This window comes from Ziziphus jujuba, chromosome 2 (genome assembly GCF_031755915.1).
Source record: "Ziziphus jujuba cultivar Dongzao chromosome 2, ASM3175591v1".
Classification (NCBI taxonomy): Eukaryota; Viridiplantae; Streptophyta; class Magnoliopsida; order Rosales; family Rhamnaceae; genus Ziziphus; species Ziziphus jujuba.
The window spans coordinates 12,318,871-12,342,062 of record NC_083380.1 but is presented as its reverse complement, the minus strand read 5'-3'; the positions used below and the strand labels follow the sequence as shown (position 1 = coordinate 12,342,062).

Genomic DNA, 23,192 nt, shown 5'->3' with positions numbered 1-23,192 from the left:
AAGACTAATACTTTGGTGTCCTGCAACCCCAGACGGATGGAGCCACATTGCCAGGTGGTCTAATGTCTATAAAAAGAAATGACAATTCCAAAAACTACATTCGGGCCCATCCCATCCATTAATTGCATCATTCGGACCCATCCACTAATTATACCTTTTTTATGCTATAAATAACCATCTGTCTGTAAGGTCCATTTCCACATCCCAACCAGCAAATTGGAAGACACCAAAACAGAGCCCATAGCAATTTACCAAAACAGATATTAAATGGTGCGCATGTTTGTATTTTTCTGACTGAAAATGATAGAATATAACAATGAATTGTTATCGAAGGACTTCCACTTCCCATATTAGCTTAGAAATCAATTATTTAAATTGGATAGTCTGCCGGATCATTTATACATATGTATATAAATATATATTTCTTCTAAATAAATATCAATTCAAAAATAAAATCCAACCTCTTACCATAGTTAGACTAGGACTGAAATATTAAAAAAAAAAAAAAAAAATACAGCTTACATTTTTTATTATCGAGTCCATATTGAAATAACAAAAAAATTTACACATAGATTACAATCAAGAATAATAATATATATGTATATTTATATATATATATTTACACATAAAACTAAATAAACAAAAATAATTACTACTTTTCTCTTGCACACAAAAAGCTTCGCCAATCCACAATCCTCATTGTCGCAGAGGACGCTCTAATCTTCTAATAACTACCAATTGATAGAACCTCCTGGTCCTAAACAACAATGTCATAGCAACAAGAAACCCAAAAAAAGCAACAAATGCCATTATCATAAAAGATAACATGAAGCAGTGAGTACCCAAGCATGAATTGCCTCCTTCCTTCGCTGCTTCCTTGTCATATATACACCCAATTACTCTTACAGAGAAAATATACGATCCAACTGGACTGGCTATGGCTATGGTGTTGAAAATGGTAGCCATATCCCCTAAACCAAAAATCTCTGAAGTGATTGTGGGCATTAGAGACCATTGTGAACCGTAACATATGCCAACCAAGAATGAACCGATATACAAATTCCCAGAGAAACCGGAGCCAATAATTATGTGACCAGCTGACATGGTTGCTAGAGTAATTGCCATCAACAATGGCCTTGGCCATCCTCTAGCATGCAACAAGACATCTGATAAATACCCAGCTCCGAAACGGCCCAGAAAGTTCCATATACTCCATAAAGAAACAAATGAACTTATCTCTACAGTTTTGTAACCAAGAGATTGCCCCAATTGGCTCATGTTGTTTATGGTGGCTAATCCAGAACCCATTCCACAAACCATGGCAATAAACAACAACCAGAAGTTAAGAGTGCTCATGGCTTGTAAGACAGTCAAATCTTCTTCTTTTGCCAGCATCTCGTCATCTGAACTGACCTTCACTTGAATCTCATGATCACCGCTAGGTAGTTCTTCATATTCTGAAGGATACTCTGCGGCAGAAATCTTGTCGGATGTATCCTCCAGCAAAGAATTACTCTCAGCCGCAATTGTCTCTGGTACTCTTTTTGATTCCTCAATTTCGGCTTTGATTGCAATTCCAAGTGGAGAGGCCAGTAGAAGCAGAAGAGGTATGAATGTGGATATACTAGCCCATGAAGGAAAAGTAAAGATGTTGTTCAAGATTATTATTACCATTTGATAACCAACAATGATTAGAGCAATTGCAGAGACTGCATTCAAGTGTTTCTTGTCATCGCCCATACTGTTTGTTTCATAGATTCTCACCAAACCCATGATTGCAAGGGAGACAATTGTCGGCAACAGGGCAAGCACAAGAAGGAAAGCACTGGGCTGGCCTTCACATACTACGTCATAGACTTCAACCAATATTGCACCACTAAGACCAAGAAAGCCCTGACCATCAAAGAAGGTAAGAATGACATGTGACATGTATATATATCTGCAGCATACTCTGTACTCAAGACCTAAATATATGGAAAAAGCTTAATACAAGTACAAATAATGGCGTTAAGAGAAAAATTAAATGCGGCATGATTCTGTTCCATCGTGTCTGCTGGTTGCATTTTGAAGACGAATTTAATCTCTGGGACTGAGATTGAATCATTTTCAAATATGTCATTCTCTTATTCTTGTTACACTGATTCTCGCATAGGTACAACATTCAACCATTTCGAGTGCCGTGAAAGGAGCACACAAGTTGGGTGGCGATTCAAGCATGGTACTCCAAATACATGGAAAAACTTACGGAACTACATAGCAATTTGCCAAGGCTCAAACGGTAAAACCCAAAAAAAGGCAGTACAAGTATTCGATTGTAATACAGATAGACTTATAGTAGAGCAAAAGAAATCCTATAACAGCCTTCTCAAACACTAAAGTGTCAATCATTCATGTCAACAAACAAGACTTAAAAAATGACTTCGCAGGCTGTATTGAAATAAAGCAGACAGCTCAAATGTCATTGTTGGATTTGAGGACATTAAAAAAACAATATGAATTTTCGCATTCATAAAGCCCTGTGCTTTACATGACTCCAACCGAACAAGAGTCCCAAAAACTAAAAGCTAAGTAATTGTGAAAAATGAGTCCGTCAAATGTCGTCTTTCATTCACACTTCACTGTAATTATAGAATTTCATATTTGTATTTTTTTTGTAAGGTGTTAAAAAAATTTTACCAAAGATGCCTTTTTCTAAATGTACACCCATGTCTGTGTTAAATCTACCACATTTCCATCCAAATTGTAGTACAAACTTGACTCTATTGAGCTTAATTAGACACAGTGCCAAAAATTAAATACCTTATCACCCTCTCACAGTCCAAAAAACAATCATTGAAACCTGACCAAGCTCACCGTACATGGAGGAAAGTTAGCTCCAAAGCTCAATTGGGATTCCATTGAAACACTCAAAAATAATTAGGAAATGTAAAAAATTCGAGCCAAATCAAACAAACAGAGGATCTACATCATATATACCTTCAAGATACCAACAATGGTGCCACTGTAATAGGAAAAATTATGCACTCCGGTGACAATATTGGCGGTGTTGAAGAACGTCTGGGCGTGAGCCGCAAACAACATGAAGAAGCACATCAACGGCACCGGCGGCCGATGAATCAATCCGGTGACGGCGGCCCACATGAAGAAGTAACCCACAAAGCACTGAACAGCTCCGGCCAAGTGGACCACCCAAGGTCCGGCCAACTGGGTCCCCCAAAAACGACCGCCTCTATGCGTGACGGCGGTGTAGAGGAGGCCGGAGAGAACGCCGACGTTCGCGCCGATATCTTTGAAGACGGAAACGGTATCGAGCGTTGATTGGTCGTAGCCTTGGCTGGATTTGAGCGCCGAGGAGTAGATGCTGAAGGTGTATGATGAACCACCGATGCACTGGATCCATATACTCGCCACCATAGCAACCCATTTGTTGCTCAGAATCTCCATTGATGGAAACTTTCAAAAAAAAAAAAAGATTCTTTCTTTGTCTGTGTTTGTTTGCTTGTTTGTTTTTTTTTTTTCTTTCTTTCTTTCTGTTTTCTGTTATTTTCCCTAAATTTTATCGCCTATTTTCCTGGGAAAGTGAAGTGAAGTTATGAGGTTTTCTTAGATTATACAACTATGCCACCAACCAGCCTTTCTTCTTGGACCCATTAGTGACGCTCATGAATGCTAGTGGTAGACAGACACCAAAAGTCTGATTCCCAAACGAAAAGAAAACATGGAGAAGCCAAAAAAAAAAATTGAAAAGAAAAAAAAATCTGGCCTAAAATAATTAAAAGTAAAAGTACTATTATTAGATAATAAAAATAACAATGTCAATAAGTTGGGACTGGAAGCACATGAAGATTGAAAGATTGTATACTTTTTTTAATTTAAAAAAAAAAAAGACAAGTTTTATTTATCTTATTTAACCATTGCTTCATGCGGTAGAAGAAAAAAAATGAAAAAAATGTGAAAATGTGAAAGTGTGAAAATAATCATGCTTAATAATAAGGATCCAATTTTCGAAAACCTGATAAGAATAGAAACCTAGCTGTATATATGTATATATATATATATATGTGTGTGTGTATATTATAATTTTTTAAAACTAAAATCAGATCTCATGGGAAAATATTTTTTTTCAATTGTAAAATTTATTATCATATGATTTTTATTTTTAATTTCAATAATTATGTTGTTAAGAGTTGGATGAAGGGTTTGCTGTCCCTGTCAAAACTATTTTTTTTTTATTTTTCAAATAGTAATGGAGGGAATATTTCTCCACCAAGTATTATTGTTGAAAGATATTTTTGTTTTTTGGAAGTATCAACATCCTTCATTTGCGTGTGGGTTTACTTTCCATGAGATGTATTCCATATATAAATAAATATAGGCCAGTGTTATTCCACACACATTTATATATATATATATATATATATATATATATATATTTATATGCTTACTCAACTTACTGCCCCTAATGGAAAGTGTGAGACGGTAGAATGGGTAAAATCAAGGTTACTGGGAATGGATCAGAGAGTGCAAAATTTTTAACTTTTTTTTTTTTTGTTTTTTGGGGCCAACGCGATAGCATAAATTAACAAAGTTTTATTTTTTTTGCATAAAAAATTAGCAAAGTTCACCATCATATATATAAATGTAATATTATGATGGCTCAGTCAGAAGAAGGTACATAACGGTGAACCATGATGCTTCATCTTCTTAATGGATCAATTATTATCAAAAATGCTATTTGTTAATGGAAGCCTGAATACTATATATTGACATGACACTTTTCGTAGATTACTACTTAAAAAAATTATTTTTCATATTATTTTTAAAAAATAAAAATTATTAAATATATTCAATTAATAAATCAAAGTACATATCATTAATGATGATTTTAAATAAGACAACTCTAACTGTTTAGAAATAAATAAATAATGCATCTACTGTGGTGAAGGAAGAATACAAATTAGTGGCCGTCTTTTCCTCAGGAACCATGAATTATTTGTTTGGAGCAAAATGATTTTGGGACCAGCACCACTTCTGACAAAAGCCTTTTTCCTGCTTGGTGTAGTTATCAAATAACTTTTAATACTTATAGCCCACGAAAACGAAAAAAAATTCATATGCTTCCATATTATCAATACTCTTACATTTATGTGGGATCCACGTTACTCCCATATGTATGAATCTTCTGTGTATTTAAGAGGGAGTATCTTAGTGACAAAAAATTTCTCCATAAATTTATATGTTGTATGGTATAAAACGTTCTTTAAAGAAAAAAATGGATGAAAGAATCATTTGATAAAGAATTTTATTTGGATAAGAATATCAATTATTTTGATGGTGGTATTCGGAGGATAGGTTTAAGCATTAGGATATTTCAATTATTATCCTATTTCAACGATCGTTTTATTCTAATTTTTATTTTATTTTAATATTTATTATAGTTTTATTTTTATTCTATTCCAACTAATGTTCTGTTAATTGTATGAAGTGATATATGGAGGGATGAATGGTCCTATGATGAATAAACTTCACTAAATAAAGTATTTAACCTTAAAAAAAAGAAAAAAAAAAAAAGAAAAAGAAAACCTCACCTATTCTTACCTATGAATTTATTCCAGTTTTATTAATCTATTCACCTCCACTTTCTACTTCAGATGTGTGCACCGAATATATTGTTTCTTTGCACACTAAATTATCAATATAAAGAAATATTACTATATCTCAAATATTCAAGGGTAGAATACGAACATTTGGGTATCAAGTAGTTGAGTTAAGGAAAGTTTTTATTTCCTAGTAACTATAAATCTTGCAAATCAATGAATAATAATAAAAACAAAAAAAGAATATATGAAATTAAGAATACTTTTATTAATTGAAATGAATAGTATTTCTGTAACTAGCTCATTAAAATTAAAAGATTTAGTTCAAAAACACTTTATGTTCAAATTATGAAATTAAGTGACCTCATACTTTATGAATGATGCTGTCTAACCGGTACTATCTTTAATTTCTAGGACAAACATTTTCGTAAGCATTGACGACGAAGAGATATATATGATATGGGAAGGAGAATATTTATGTACGAAAAAATAAATTATTAATATTAAGAAAATGATACAGATAAGAGTGAATTGTGTAGATCTTATGACCCAACCTATTAAGAAAAGACGAAAAATAAAAAGGTAATGCATACGACATGCAATTTTGTAATATACAGAAATTATATGCCAGCCTATCTATATATATACACATAATGGATACATGCTGAATTTCTTTATTGTATTATTTAATTAAAGTATATTTTATAACATTTTTTTTTTACTTGTATTTTATTTCAAATGCCAATTTGTTTTATTATATGTTTCGTGAGCCCATTTCTAAACCCCCATGAATACAACCCACACCTCTCATACATGGTACTGTAGGATCAAAACTCAAATTATTATCTGTCAAAACAATGGCAGTAACAATTTAATTGTTTTCGCTTGCTAATTGAAATTAAATAAATAAGATTTTTAGGTTTTTGCTTGCAAATTCTGTTCGTTTTTGTTCTATTTTCTCACCTAAATTACAAATAAAGTGGCCATGAATTAGCTAGATTTGCTTCTTATTTAGTGAACTTCATGGCAGTCTGGACAGAGAAGGGCCATCTTCGCTTTTGTTGACAATTCAGGTGGATATGTATGTGTTCTGATTATTTCAAAAAATTAATTAATTAATCAATTTCAATAACATAGTCAAATTCAAAAGACTAATTTTATTTTTATTATAGACAATAAAGTATATCTTGGAAGTACTGGTAATTTGGACAAATTGCGTATGGGCTTATGCCGAAATGGGGGCCCAATTTTTTAAAACAAAAGTTAACAGACTTTTTCCTTATTGCCCCAAATTCCTAATACATATAGATATATATAGATAGAACCATATTCAAATCAGATTTTCATAACGGATCAATACTATTTTTTTTTAGCTATAAAATTACATTAAAAATTAAAATTTTATATTTATTAATTATTAAATTTTAATAAAATTTAATTTGTTTAAATAAAATTTTGGTATGTAAATAAATTTTTATTTTATTATTTTTAAATTTTAAATTATAATATTTGATGTGCCATTTTGTCTTAATATGAACTTGATTGATATATATATATATATATATATATATATATATGAGCTTGGCAAATTAAGGCAAAGCTGGTTAATGATTTGAAAGGAATTTCTTATACAAATCATCAGTTTGGACTCATTAGAAACTGGTACTTGCGAGGATTATTGTAAAAAGGAATCAAATGAAGTGGTTGATTTTTATAGCCCCACTTGTTCTTATCTTTGATGTACAGAAGTTCAATCTTATCTTTGATGTACAGAAGTTCAATTGTTGGATTCTATTTCTAAAGATGGTAGAAATACTTTTCTAAGAAATTTGTATTGGAAAGTTGTCTTCTAATAATAACCTCGTGTAGATTTTTTTAAGCCTTGGTAGCCCCACACCATAATTTCAAAGTGAAAAAGTAATAATAAGAAGAATAAAACCATTTTTTTTTTTAAAGAAATAGTAATAACTTGAAAATATTTGAATTCTCGAATTTTTCCAGATATTTCCAAAATAAATAAGTACTGCTGACATAAATAATTTTAATTTCATTAGTCCAATTCATGCCTTAATTAAAATAGGCAAAATATGCAATTGATTTGATGGCTTACATATAGATACCCAAATTAGAGAACGGGCCAATGCCGCATCTGGGCCCACCACGGTGCCATTCCATAAGTCTAGTATTCTAGCCTTTGGGTTGGGCCCATTTATATATATATATATATATATTTTTTGAAATTTTATTTTTGAGAAGTTCTAGATTGGTAATATCATCAAACAAATTCTATTCACTTCCATCATAAAATTTCATTTTTATTCTATTTAAAATTATTATTAAAAATATTTATTAATTAAATATATTTATATTCAGAAATATAAGATTAAATATTTTAAATGTATTCAGAAATATACGATTGAACATTTCAATTACATTCAGAAGTATGTGACTAAACGTTTTAAAATATGAATATCTCAAATATATTCCAAAATATGTGACTAAACATTTTAAATGTGTTCAGAAGCATACGACTGAATATTTTTAAAGATATTTATAACTTTGAAATCAAATACCCAATGACTATATTTATCCATTATCCAAAAGTATTTTAATCGAAAAGAAAATTTTTGTAAATTTTTCATAACTATCAGTTTTATCCAAAAACATTATGAAGAATTTTTATAGAATGGTATTTAATTTGTAAACGATTTATGAAAAAAAAAATCATATTTTTTAACTTAGTTAAAACTTTATAAATTGTGGATATATTAGTCATTGGAAATATTATATAAAATTATTTTGTATTTTTTTATATATTGAAATGGCAAATATGTAATGAATGTAAAGCTCTTTTATAATTGTAAAAACAACTCATCTTTATTTTTATCTAGACAATGATTTAAGCGTGCAGGCAAATTGGAAAATGGTTCATAATTTTGTCAGCCTTGATCCCACCACGATGTCCTAAGAAACTTAAAAGGTAAAAAGGAGAAAAGATATTCTCTGGAATTGAAAACACCATAAGAGCATTACTAGATAGTTCTACAAAGTTGAATGGACTACTTTATAAAAGGTTAGTAAAATCATCACTATCACTTTTATTATCTACTCCATGTAACAAGTTCACATCGAGGAGCATTATATGAACTTTTTATATATACATATAGATATTAGGATTTGTTCGGAGAATACAATTAATGGTAGAGAATGAAAACAAAAATAAGGGTTTTGATTTTTATTGATTGATTAAATTAACACCGTATGATCATTAAAAAATAAATAAATACTATATGAAGATGAAAAATAAATAAAATATAAGTATTGAAAAACTTTATATTTCCACGAAAAACAACTGAAGATTGTTAATTTACTATTTGTACTCTAGATTTTGTTAATGGATTTTTATTCTCCACATTCCTTGGCTATAACATTGGAAATAAATAAAAATAATATAAATATACATATTTTGATATGGTCAAAAACTTATAAATAAAATTATAAGAGATAGTTATTTACATTTATTAGATTATAAAAAAATTATACAAATTTATCAACTATAAATATTATGTTATATTATTCTTCTTCTTCTTTGTAAATTACTTACCATATCATTTTTCATGTATGCACAGAATCATATCTATTTTAATGATTTTAAGGCCGAGTCAGTAGGCTTGAGGGGTCCAAGTGCAAAGCTTACAAAGAAGAAAGCAAAGGCAGAGCACGTGGAGGACTGGAGGAGGCCACGGACAGAAGGCAAAACGCACGTGTCGAGTATCATCTTCGTATAAACCTGAAAAGATTAATATTTTCCGACCGTTGACCGAACCGGCCAACCCCGCCACGTGACGACAAAGATTTCGAGCTGCCACAGTAACAAAATCGAAAGATTTCCGAATTTAAATATTTTTAAAACAAAAATAATTATTTTTTAATTTAAAAAAGAAAAAAAAAAGAATAAGAGAAATAGTGACCGTCCAAAAATAAAAACGACAAACAGAAAAACGATAACGAGAGACGGCGTGAAACGAGCCCCTTTCTCAGGTACTCCCTAAACGCACCGCTTTATAGTATTTAAAAAATTCCCATTATTAAAACGCGCCAATCATTAAACAATTGGAGGGAAATATTTATTATCCAAAAAACGGACGCTTTAAGCAGTTAACCGGACTCTCTCCTATTATCCACGCGCTTTTCACAACAATTACTTTTACAATCGCCTGCTGTGTTCAAATGATCAGATCCACGTGATTCGGCGTAATAAGCAATTATTAATTAAACATTCCAATGCAATAATGTTGGATGATGGATCTTTTGTCCGTACATGTACACCGTTGATAAGATACGACTTTATTTTTTTTTTTTAAATAATAATTATAAAATAGAAGGTTGCTCTTCAATATTATTCTTTGACCGAATTATATTTTGTAAATAATATTTGTCATGAATTTAAAATATAGTTTTTTTTTTAATTTTTTTATTTTCCTTGTCTGCCATATTGATATATTAAACATATCATATGGCCTTTACAAGTAGCATAACAATTTATTTACTTTGTATATCTTTATTTGTTTATAAGATATAAAATTTTTAGAATTCCTTACAAGTGCATTTTTCTAATGTTCGTTTTATTTTGGAAAAATTCTTTCGCTGTTCATAAAGAATTTTACCATTCAACGAAGTTCTCTGCAGAAGGTGTTATTACACAAGACTAAGTGCAAACATTTGTCATTTTAACTAGCTTTCATAAAGAATTTTACCATTCAATTTTTGTTTTTTAAAAGCGTGTAAACCACGCTCGTATGGAAAGAAGGCGGGGATACACGTAACGCCTTTTCCAGAGCTTAGAAGAACAAAAAGGGCGTTTTCATTTCATGGTTTCGACCGTTCAGTGGGGCAGAATTGGGTACGACGTCGCAATCATTGCCGTGGCAAAAAGAATATTTTAAAAATTTTCAAAAGAAACTACCTTCTTAAAAAAAAAAAAAAAAAGAAATAAAAAAATAAATCGAAGAGGCAGAGAGCAATAAGGTGGTGGGTTAGCTCGGGACTGGACCAGATAGAATAGAATAGGGAAAGAGAGAGAGTGATTTCCAAAAATCAGGAGGGCTTAAAACCCAGGAGCTCTGCAAATGCTAAGCTTCCCCTCCGCCTTCTCAACCTTCATGGTGATTAATCCTCGCAAACGACGTAGTTTCGAGGTTGATGGCCGGCACCGACGACCACTCCTCCTCTTCCATATGCCACCAACAAAACCTTACCGTTCCCGCTGCAACGGAGGAAGAAGAAGAAGAAATGGCGACGTCAACTTCCCAATCCTCTTCCTCCCCACTCCTTCTTCCACTTGCAGAGAATCCGATTCTCTTCCTCGTTTGTTTCCACATGGCGCTCCGCTCCGAGCTCGATCAACTCCGGCGGCTCGCCACCGAAGCTTTCGACACCGGCTTGTTCTATCACGATTTTGCCGTCGAGCTTCTCCGGCGGTTTGATTTCCTCAAGCTTGCTTATAAGTATCACTGCGCTGCAGAGGATGAGGTTAATTGGTTTTTGGTTGACTATTTTTATTATTATTATTATTTTTTCGTGTGTGTGTGTGTGTTTGGGAAGTGGTTTTTGGGACATCTTTGTGTATTTTGTTTGGCAGGTGATTTTCCATGCGCTGGATGATCATGTTCCGAATGTAGCATCTACATATACACTGGAGCATAGAAGTATAGACGGACTGTTCGATTCGATCTTTTACAGGTTGAATGTGATTATGGAGGAAAATGAAAACGAAAACGTTTCCAAGCCATATCAGGAGCTTGTTTTTTGTATTGGGACTTTACACACCTTCATTTCCCAACATATGCTCAAAGAAGAAGAACAGGTAGCCTCCTTTTTCATGATTATTTGTTTCTCACTTTAGCTTTTTTTCCTTTTTTTTTTTTTTTTTTTTTTTTTGATAAGCAGTATGGATGAGGATCAGAACTTTTTAAAATTTTTATGCATGCATGCTTTTGTTCCTTATTTGGTAAGAAATCATTTTGATTCTCTATTTATCTTCACCTTGTTTTCTCAATCGATGTGATGAACAAAGATTCTTTTTTAACTATTTCCTAGAAAAAAAGTCAAATATTGCATGCTGGAACTCTTATTTTAATTATTATTATTATTATTATTATTATTATTATATTTTACCTTTTCGGGGTGGGGATTTGCTGAGGAAAGAAAAAGATTCCTCGCCAAATCGTCCTCTGGTCTGGCCTTTGATTCTGTTTTCAGGTCATAATAATGATCTTTGGGAGTATCATATTGAACTTTTGGAAAAATAGATTAAGAGCCTTGCAAATTGTTCTTAAAAAATATTTGACTTGTACAAGAATGTGATCACCAGCTATTTTAATTAACACAAAAGATCATTTGAAGATTGCAAAAATAAATTATACTACTTTTTTGGGACATACTTGTTCAAAGTTGTGGACTTTGGGGACTTAATAAGCGTGTTTTAATTACAGTCCTTTTACTACTTGTAGCATGTAAAAAGAAAGAAATACAATAATTTGAACTGAATTCAAACTTTGACTCATGGACATCATGTGCAAATGCATGACCAAATGAGGAAAGAAAAGGTTAGTTAAAAAACGAATAAAATACATAAATTTGAAGAATTATTGGTAGCTGTCCACCTTTTGCTTCATCCGTAGTGATGAAATGAGTGACTGTGACAGCGTTTGCCTTTTGCAAGCACGTCAAGTACTTCATTTTTCCTGGAGTTGCGGCTTTTTCATTGCACTCCGGCCTGTATATATATGGACTGTAAAAGATAGTGAAGCGTTATTATTCTAAACACTGGATTAATTTGAATATTGAGATATGTAAGGTTGATTTGCAGAATGAACGAGATGTGTTAAAAGGAGTTATTTAACCAAATTCAAAAGTGGCATCTCCTCCAGCTATCCATTTTGACTGATTCCATGTCTTTTTATTTCTTTAGTTTATCCCTAAAAGTATACATTTTGACAGTGCTGTAATTATTTATATCATTATATAAATGGGACGCAGGTATTTCCTTTGCTCAGCAAGCAATTCTCTCCCAAAAAACAGGCTGCATTTGTGTGGCAATTTCTGTGTAGTATTCCTGTAATGCTGCTGGAGGATCTGTTGCCATGGACTATCTCCTTTCTTCCACTTGATGAACAATTGGAAGTTAAGAATTGTATAAAGGAAATAGTACCTGAGGAAAAATCACTCCAAGAGGTAATACGAATACCCTCCGACCAAATTTCTAAAATCTTACCCTGGTATGAATTAACTTCTTGATAATGATTACATTAAAAATATCATATTGTGAAGGTGGTAATTTATTGGCTTAGTAGCAATAACCAACACCCATTGGGATCTTACTCAAAGAGTGGAACTGATCGCTGCCTTGAGGGATCTACAGATATGAAAGTGTTACTCAAGTCTCAGTGTGTTAAAAGATATCTTGGAGAAAATTGGAGTTGCATTCAGGCTTACCCCGTCCAAGAAGATGTTGGACAAAATCTGGTTGATGGCCTTCATATTTGGCATGGTGCCATCAGGAAAGATTTTATAGAAATTCTTGAAGAGCTATATCAATCAAGAAGCTCAAGCAACTTTTCGAATCTTGATACAATAATACTCCAGCTAAAGTTCCTTGCCGATGTCCTGACTTTCTATAGGTAAGCAACGCGGTTGCTAAAAAGGGTTTCGTTTCATATCACAACTTTAAATTAATGAAATCATAAAATGTATGTTTAAATTCTCATCTGATATTTTACCACCCTTTTCTTTCTTAGTTAGCTTATTTGTGATGGAAGTGTACTCTCTGACCTGCAGTATTGCATTGGGAAAATTATTTTACCCTGTGTTAAACAAACTTGTCGATGGCCATCTGTCCTCTTCAAATGAACAATTCCCAAATAAGCATCGTATAGAAGGTTTGCAGAGGTTGCTGTACTCTACCGCTAAAAATGACACGCCTTTGTCTAAATTTGTGGAGAAGCTGTCATGGGAACTTGAGTCTTTCATTGTGGAAATCAACAAACAGTTTTCTTTCCATGAAATAGAGGTACACCGTTTTTACTGTTAGGGAATTGATATCAGTGTTTATATCGTCTATAGACAATTTTGGGATTCCGGGTCTATTTGTGATCAGATACTATCTCCAATAAAGACCTACAAAACCATTCTCATAAGCTGACTATATATAATTATTTTCCAATGTCTGCTTTATTGTTAGTATTTAACACTTCGTCCAGTATTTCAGGTATTTCCCATTATTAGCAAGAATTGTAGTCATGAAACGCAGCAGCACCTCTTATATGTGAGCCTTCATATAATGCCACTTGGGCTGCTAAAGTGCGTTATAACTTGGTTTTCAACCCACTTGTCCGAGGATGAATGCAGGTCCATTCTGAATAGCATCAAACAGGAAGATCCTCTAGTCGATGAATCTTTTGCATCACTTCTGCAGGAGTGGTTCCGAATCGGTTATTCAGGTAAAACTTCTGTTGAAAAATTTGGAGAGGACTTGCAGAAAATGTTCAAGAGCAGATGTTCTTTTGTATCTGAGCAAACTAACGAAGCTGCTGGATCATCATCCTCACACTCCAATACGCAACCTTGTGAGGGATCTAACTCTAATCTAATGGAACAGATCTGTGCGAGGAAGGCAAAGAGCTATTTGTCATATTCTTCATCTTGTGTCTCTCAAACTGCGAGAAAATATGAGGCATCATACTCCAGCATAATTAATCTCCATATATATTTCCCAGAGACAATAAACACATCACATCCCTTTTCTGAAATTTTTGGTGGAGAAAACCATCCTGGTTATGTGCTCACTGATCCAAAACCAATGGACATTGTCTTTTTCTTCCACAAGGCTCTTAAGAATGATTTGGAATACCTTGTTGTTGGTTCAGCTCAGTTGGCTGAAAATGTTGGGCTCCTAAATGATTTCCATAGGCGCTTCCATCTTATACAATTTTTGTTTCAAATCCATAGTGATGCTGAGGATCAGGTTGCCTTTCCAGCTTTGGAGGAGAAGGGAGAGCTTACAAACATTAGCCACTCTTACACAATTGACCACAAATTGGAAGGTGAACAATTTGCAAAGGTATCCCTCATTTTAGAAGAGATATCTGAATTGCATGCTTCAGTTTCGAAGTCTAATTCAAACATGGATATGATAATGCTGAGGCACTATCAGCTGTGCATGAAGCTGCATAATATGTGCAAATCAATGCACAAATTATTATCAGACCATGTTCATCGGGAAGAGGTTGAACTTTGGCCCTTATTTAGAGAACGCTTCTCTATTCAGGAGCAAGAAAGGATTGTAGGATGTATACTTGGAAGAACAAAAGCCGAAATACTACAAGATATAATACCCTGGGTAATGGCATCTTTGACACCAGAGGAGCAGCATACCATGATGTCTTTATGGCGCAAGGTCACAAGAAACACAATGTTTGATGAATGGTTGAGAGAATGGTGGGAAGGGTATGACATGACCAAGGTGGTGGAGGATTCTAATATTGCATCTTCATGGACTGCAGATCCCTTGGAGGTTATCTCAACCTATCTCTGTGAATATAACAAGCAAGACGGAAATTTTTGTAGTAAAAGCACCGAGCTTCAAGATCAGAAGATAGATTCTCCTGGTAGTAATGCTAAGCCAATGGGAGATTGTAATGCAGATGATAAAGGAAAAGATTCTGACTTTGACCAATATGATTGCAATCATTTAGAACATACGAGTCCTTATGTTGAGAGTGACAAGAAAAGAACCCAAGAAATAGAACCATGTCAAATCAATCAAATACCATTTTCTCAAGCTTCCCAGAAATCCAAGTATTGCAATTGTCTTCTAACGATGACTCAACAGGATATAGAGGCTGCAATCAGAAGAGTGTCCCACGATTCTTCCTTGGAACCTCAGCGTAAATCATACATTATCCAGAACCTGCTAATGAGGTTAGTCATAAGCTCTGTTTGAAGCAGTTTTTCCCCTTCCCCCTCCTCTCTGTCATTTTGTTTTCCTTGTTTAGGAGGAAACCTAGATTTCATTTGACTACATGATCAAGGTGGTTTGTAGCTAGTGTAAAAGATTTGAAAATATCTTTATGCATGAATACCATGAAATCATATCTAATTTTAGCAAAAAAAGATTATATCTATATCACTCTGTTTGTCTACTTCACGCTCACAAATTTTTATCCTAGTTTCTATTTCCTCTTACAAGAAAAATGACATAGTTTCCACACTGTTTCAGCCGTTGGATTGTCAGGCAGCATTCTCACTTATCTGTCTCAAGTAATGGGCAAGAGTTTCCTGGTCAGAAGCCCTCTTATCGCGACCCTCTCAAATTAAGCTTTGGATGCAAACACTACAAGAGGAACTGTAAACTTGTTGCTCCCTGCTGCAACCAACTTTACACATGCATACGCTGCCATGACGAGATCACTGGCCACTCATTAGATAGGTATCAACAGTATGAATTGACTTAATCTTTTTTCTGTATGTATATGTATACATATGCATAAGAATTTAGAGTTCTTATTTTTTTATCTTCACAACTTTTGGTACCATTTCAATAAATATGCAGGAAATCTGTTACGGAAATGATGTGCATGAAATGTTTAAAAATTCAGCCAGTTGGGTCTACATGCTCAACTCCTTCCTGCGGTAAATTTTCCATGGCAAGATACTATTGCAGGATCTGCAAAGTATTTGATGATGACAGGTGGCTAACCTTCTTTGATCTCAGTTTTTCCTCGTTTTCTTATAACACCTTAACTTGGTTATCCTTTGCCCAGAAATAAAATAAAATGAAAGACAACCGGTAGCTTCATTGCATCATCAGTTAGGTTATCTTAGTTCCATAGTCCATGCATTAGGAATCTATTATAAATCTGCAATGCATCAACTTTTATATTTCTCTATTCATATTGTAAATTCAATGGTACTTTTCAATTGGTATGTTAGTGTTAGGACCTTCTGGTCACAGATTAGTGGAGGTTCTCATATATATAGAAGTTGTCAACAGGGATATCTACCACTGCCCTTACTGTAACCTGTGCCGAGTTGGGAAGGGACTGGGCATTGACTACTACCATTGCATGAATTGCAATGCTTGCATGTCCCGTACACTTCTAGTGCATGTATGCAGAGAGAAAAGCTTTATGGACAATTGCCCAATTTGCCATGAAGATATCTTCACATCCAGCTCCCCTGTGAAGGCCCTTCCATGCGGTCATTTGATGCACTCAGCATGTTTTCAGGTGTTCACATCTTCAAATCCTCAATTCCTCAATTTATCTAAGCTGGTTTTGCATTATTTGGACAAACTTACTGGTGTCTCTTATGCTGATTCTAGGACTACACCTGTATTAGCTATACCTGCCCAATCTGCGGCAAGTCACTTGGAGACATGAAGGTATATAACTCTAAAGTAATTTAGATACTACAACATTATGATCAGAAGTCTAAATGACTGCCTTAGATTATGTTAGTGCAAACAGTATTTTTCACCGAGGAAAATAAAACCACTCATAACATGCCTTGCAGGTGTATTTTAAGATGTTAGACGCATTATTGGCTGAAGAGAAAATTCCAGATGAGTACGCTGGCCAAACTAAGGTTTGACAATCACTTTTCTCTTTTCCTTTTGATCACTACTATCCTAGACATGACTTATCTGATTTATCAAAGATATTGCAGGTGATACTGTGTCATGATTGTGAGAAAAGAGGAGTCTCTCCCTTTCATTGGCTTTACCACAAATGCCCCTCCTGTGGTTCATACAACACCAGGATTTTGTGATATAGTTACATAGTTAGAGTGAATAATGTACAGTATAGCCTGTTTTTGAATATTTAAATTTCACCACTTAGATTTGCAAAAGTGTTCAATGTTTGAATAAATCAGTAGGCCATTTATGAGGGATAGTTTGGTGTAACTTTTATTCTCTTTTCTTCAAGTGGTTATTATCAGAGCCATGAAATAAATCCCTAGTTTACATCCAAGAAACACCAGGTTGTGAGAACTAAATTGGCTTTACAATTTCAAAATTTTTCTCTGTCACAATATTCTGCTTGTTAATCACTTGCCTTACCACGAGAAAGGGTATAATGTAGCATTTTGGAATAATGGAAACCTACAGTACTTCAAAAATGTTTAAATAACATAGGGCTCTGTGTCTAACATATGATAACTGAGCTAAATTCTGAATAACTTGCATACTTCAGAAGGTAAACAATGGTGGATGACTTACAGTACATTGTTCATTGACTTGTTAGGCTGCCTTTTCTCCCTGGATTAGAAATACATATTAGCTAAAATCCAGTTGACAAAAGACTGAAAATCCTGCAACAACTAGATAATATGAACTCAAAAGTAACCACATAGTTAGTATTAGATTATATATATATATATATATATATATTTAGAAACTTCTAACATCTCTTTTCTAAGTTCACCAAACCAAAAAAACAAAAACAAAAAATGAAGACTTTTTTCTGAAGTCAAACAGAAGGTGGTAAAAGTGAGCCAGACATAAAAGATAAATGCTAGTTTTTCAGTACTTGGGTGGATAATATCCATTGATGAACAAAGGGAACTTTACTAGTCAAATATGGAAGCTGAGAATTTAATTGAACCAAATGATCACGAAGTACCATTATTACCAAAGTAGATCACTCTATCAGGTTTAATTATAAGCCAGTCTTGTAAATTTCATTCATTCTGATCCTCGCATGCGTAGCATGACGTATAATTATCATGAAAATGAGTTCTGGGACTTTCCACTAGCCAAGTGTTGTTCTTTGTGTAGTCATGCTGTTTTCACTTTCATGATCGAAAACGAAAATTCTTCCAAAGTCGATTGGCACATGAAAAATCTAGGCCAAGATGTCAAACATGTAAATTCCAAATTAAATGTATAAATATTCGTACATACACATTGTAAAGAGAACAACGAAGTAGATATAACCAACATACATTTTGGTCACTATTCTGTGCCTTCTACGTATATCAACATCATCAATTTAAGGTTTTGACTGAGAAATCCAAGTACATGTACACTTGATTCTATTTAAATTTAGTTCAACTAGCGTAACAAATAAAGAAAGAAGAAGCTCAAAATTGTTTATTGATCCAAAAGCAGGAAAGAAAACAAAATTGTGGAAGTTTCTATATGAATTCATAAAGGATGAAAAAAAAAAAAAAAAAAAAAAAACGAATTATGTCAATAAATAGAAGAATAAAAACTACACATTACAATTTTTTGTTTTTTTCTGTCTGTTTTCCTGCTCATTGATCAGTTGACACTAGTAAGGCTAAAGCATGCAGCAGCACTCTTCAATTCATTCTCTGCAACATGCTCAATGGATTGTGTTGTATCCTTCAACGACTCTTCCGAGCTGCATATACATAAATTCACTCCATGAATTTGAGATCAGCAACCAAATTAAAATATAAAGCAACAACCCACAAAGATCATGCTAATGATTGAACAAATATTTTTGTATATTTTAAAAATTGTACCTTGACTCATAAGCCTCTTTAGAATCAATATATGATTGTCTGTCATCAATGGTATCGAAAAACGGATGCATCTCATCATAATCTTGAACAACTTCTTGTTGCATAGCAATCGGCTGCTGCGAGGCGACCAATTGAGATTGAATCACCATGGAATTATTATTGTTATTGTTATTGCTAGTACTATTATAAGGATGTTGTTGAACCCACAAAGGATTTACTACATTGTTGTTACTATTATCTTTGGAATCCATATAAGCTGCGGAGTTGTAAACAACATTATTGCTGCTATTCGAGTAAGAATGTTGCTGTGCCACGGGCAAGCCAGAAGCAGACATGGCAGCATAAGGCTGTGGTGGAGCACTATGATTGAACAGGGGAAGAGCATTACTCGGCGGTGCCATCCCAAGTTCTAATTGCGAAGTTACATCGTGATCGGGCATCGAAGAAATCTGATGCTGATGATATTGCCTGTACATCTCAAGCTGTGTATGAACAGCATGAAGCTCTTCCTCAGCCTGCCAAATTTGATACTTTAGTTGACAGATTTTCCCCCAACAACCATGAACAGGATTCTCATCTCGAACGTTGGCTTGGTATATTATAGACTTCATAGCATCTGATTTCTGAGAAGGGTCCAATTTCTTTAGTATCTTCAAGATGTTACTCACACCAAACAGCTTGTGCGCATTCTGAAACATCTTCTGTTCATGGGGTGGGAAGTAAGGTGCGAGAGGGCACTCTGACGTGCACCTTCTTCTTTGATACTTACACGCAGCGCAGGCCTGGCTTGTGCCACCCTTAAGGGTCATTATTTTTTCTTTTTTTTGTTATTTTCACCTAACAAGGTATTCACCTCTCAATGTAATATTGTTGGGGTGAATTTCCAAGTATGAGAAACAAAACCCAGAAAAGCAAATATGATGAAGATGAAAGAAAGAATGTGATGATGAAGAATCGGAAATGGTGAAGAGGGTGGAGAGTGATGAATGTGAAAATGGTGGAAAGAAAATGAAGGTGAGGAAGGGTGAAAGAAACCACAATGGGGATCTGAAGAGGTTTGATAAGGTGCGGATTTGCTGGGGGAGTGGGGGAAGAGACTGAGTAAAAGAGAAAGATTTGAAGAGAGAGAGAGAGCGAATTTGAAGGAGATGGGTTCTTTCAAAGTGAGAGACCGTTGGGGGGAGAAATGTTGGAAAGTCTAAGAAAGAAAAAGTCCTAATCTTTTGGGGCCACGTTGTGGTTCTTAGCCAGTTACACCACTCTTACGTGTGTTTTTATGTTTTTGCATGTCCTTTTTTTGAGACAAGTATCATCACCATCTGTGTTAAAACTGTTAATGAGATTGTGCCATGTAAGATCTAATGATTAGGGAGATATGTTTGGCATACCATACCTTCATTGTTAAATAGAAATCCACTCTATTAATTTTCATTAAGGAATTCAATTTAAAATTTAATTGGTTTAAAATAAATTATAGATTTTAAAAAATTTGATAAATTGGTATGTAATTTTATAGATTTTGTAAAGAGTATGTAAGAATTCAACGAAATCTATAAGATTAATATTGAATTTCATATTAACAATCTTTTTTACAATTTCACTATTAAAATTCTTTCAAATCCTTTAAAATCCATCCTTTTTAAAAAATTTTAAAATCAATGAATTTTTGAATACCACTATATGAATTTTATAAAATCGTAATTGAATACATTTATATTTTAATAGATTTTTATAAAATCTATTAAAATCTGAATTAAATATAAAGTGGATTTGTATGAATTCTTTTAAAATCTAAATCGAATACTTTTATATTTTTAAATACTTTTAAAATTCTTCAAATTATAAATTGAATACACTCTTTTAGTATAAAACTACTATTAGGTTATTAAATTGTTTTCACCAAATTTTGTTTGACAATTGATATGGGAACAGAAAACATAACATCTGTACTAAGAACATATGACAATATGACAATGTAACGTGTGATATTTTTATTATTTTGTTTCTTGAAAATTTAATATTATTAAATATGGATAAGCTAATATTTGAAAATATACGTAACTAAATAAAAACCAATAAAATAATAATATTCTATCATTTAGCAAAGATCTTGACAAATTTATTGGTATTCTAGCATCATTTTTCATGAAAAATTAACACAATAACATCGTGATATACCGTTTTTGACAAATAAAATCATTATTGGATAAAATATATACTCAAAATAAAACTATTAATCCATCCCATGTAAGAGGGAAAAAAAAAGAAAAGTTCCATAATAGTACATAAATCTCCAAAATAATTTATGTATTTTTTTTAAATAAAATATAATTTTATTAAAAGCTAAACATAAATAAAACTTTCAATTTGGATAAGGGTCGTAGCCACTCAAGAACATCCTTTATCCAAATTTCAATAAAATCAACAGAAACACCATATCTAGCTAGCTCATAAGTTACTTGATGTGTAACTCTACTAGGAAAAACACAACTAAAAGAGCCAAAACATATTAATTTATTTCTAATATCCTCTACTAGAAAGAGGAAAACAATCAAACCCCAAATAAAAAATCATCTGAACAAAATAAAAGATCCACAGCACTTTTCGAATCACTTTCGATTATTCCACCTTCAATCTCGGCTTCCATGCATAAATCAAAACCAAATTTGATCACCATCAACTTTGTGGTGTAAGAGGACACAGCCAATGATTTACTTGCCTAGCCATTGATACCATGACTTCATCACCTTTGTAACTCCTACTTTAACCGCAACCCCAACCCCTATTGAATGAGACAAAGTAGATACAGCCCCATCTACATTAATTTTTGACTACACTTCATCGGTGGAATCCATGATTGTAAGCTTCTAATAGTGCCTTGACTTGTACCAGCATCCTCCTTAGTGTAGCCTACATAAATTCTAAATGCATACTTGCCATTTCAATGAAATAGCATCGAATTTCATGACCATCTCTCCATGAAGGCAAGCATTCCTCCTATTCCAAGATTGCCCAGCTGATAATCTCAAACCTTTCAAATTGAAAAAATGATAACTTAAGAGTGTGCCCACCACAAAAGATCACTAAAAGAAATGAAACCCATCCGCGAAAATTCATCAACCCAAACTACCTTCGACCAAACGCACTTTGCATTAGTTACAAAATCAAAGACAATAAATCGCATCTTCTCCCTCCACCAACAGCACCTATCATTGTTTATGGCTATATATCATGTGCTCTATTCATAATTTAATCAAAAGAAAAAAATAAAAAATCTAAGATCCTTGTACATATATTTTAATAGAAATCTGTTTTTATATATATAACATTAATATTTTAGGAGTATACCATATATATTGTAGCTCCCAAGGAGGAAACAATATTTCATCCTTTGAGGAGCTATTATTATTTGCAAAAGTGCTTTTACTATATAAAGTGATCTTTAATATAGTGTTGTCTTTTCAAAACAGAAACAAATTGGAATCATTCAAAAAGCATGAGTCTTTAAAATTACTTTAGAAGTGTTGTTTTATTGAGGCTAGCACGTGAATAAGAGAATGTATGCAAAAGGAAAGTTAGAGAATGGTAAGTCCTCTCTAAAAGTAAATAAATTGGAGGGTGGAAAATTTTTGCTAGTTAACAAAATAAATGGAATTATGAAAAAAAAAAAAACCATTCTAATTAACAATTAATAAAATACAAAGGGCCACTTAAACTAGTATTTTAGCAATTAAAACCAAACTATTTTAAAAAAAAAATTGGTAACTTTGTTATTAGCATACAAATTCAAGCTCAAGTGAATATAATAATTATATGCATGCTAGCATATATGAAAATTGCGGTCTAGACTCTTATGTGTGGTCATCGTCATATAGTAGAAGCTACCATTGGCCAAAAAGTTTCACTTTTCCAAACATCACAATCTTATTATTATTATTATTTTTTTTTTCTTAATTCCCTCACACATCCATCTCAACTTAATTTGAGACTCGAATATCTTTTATTTTTGAAGATGAAACATCTTATACACAAAAGAATTAGCTA

General features: G+C 33.1%; 3 protein-coding genes across 4 annotated transcripts; 1 reads left to right on the top strand and 2 right to left on the bottom strand.

Moving 5' to 3' along the window:
• Window positions 1-492: 492 nt before the first annotated feature.
• Window positions 493-3,763, bottom strand: LOC107409500 (protein NUCLEAR FUSION DEFECTIVE 4). The gene is made up of 2 exons (XM_048473692.2): window positions 2,977-3,763; window positions 493-1,893 (listed from the first exon to the last, which is right to left on the bottom strand). The coding sequence occupies exons 1-2, from the start codon at window positions 3,442-3,444 to the stop codon at window positions 697-699; spliced, it is 1,665 nt and encodes a 554-aa protein (XP_048329649.2). The 5' UTR covers window positions 3,445-3,763; the 3' UTR covers window positions 493-696.
• Window positions 3,764-10,595: 6,832 nt separating this feature from the next.
• On the top strand, window positions 10,596-17,551 carry LOC107418490 (zinc finger protein BRUTUS-like At1g18910). Of its 2 annotated transcripts, XM_048474112.2 has the most exons (12): window positions 10,597-11,129; window positions 11,239-11,463; window positions 12,639-12,833; window positions 12,930-13,279; window positions 13,437-13,668; window positions 13,867-15,578; window positions 15,877-16,086; window positions 16,210-16,347; window positions 16,651-16,885; window positions 16,981-17,040; window positions 17,172-17,243; window positions 17,325-17,551. In XM_048474112.2, the coding sequence occupies exons 1-12, from the start codon at window positions 10,800-10,802 to the stop codon at window positions 17,424-17,426; spliced, it is 3,861 nt and encodes a 1,286-aa protein (XP_048330069.2). In that variant the 5' UTR covers window positions 10,597-10,799; the 3' UTR covers window positions 17,427-17,551. The 2 variants fall into 2 exon arrangements, with proteins under 2 accessions (XP_060670618.1, XP_048330069.2); XM_060814635.1 differs by lacking the exon at window positions 16,210-16,347 and having other exon boundaries at window positions 10,596-11,129.
• Window positions 17,552-18,879: 1,328 nt separating this feature from the next.
• LOC125422406 (LOB domain-containing protein 27) lies at window positions 18,880-20,249 on the bottom strand. The gene is made up of 2 exons (XM_048473930.2): window positions 19,149-20,249; window positions 18,880-19,024 (listed from the first exon to the last, which is right to left on the bottom strand). Exons 1-2 carry the CDS (start codon window positions 19,955-19,957, stop codon window positions 18,922-18,924), a joined length of 912 nt encoding a protein of 303 aa, XP_048329887.1. The 5' UTR covers window positions 19,958-20,249; the 3' UTR covers window positions 18,880-18,921.
• Window positions 20,250-23,192: the final 2,943 nt, after the last annotated feature.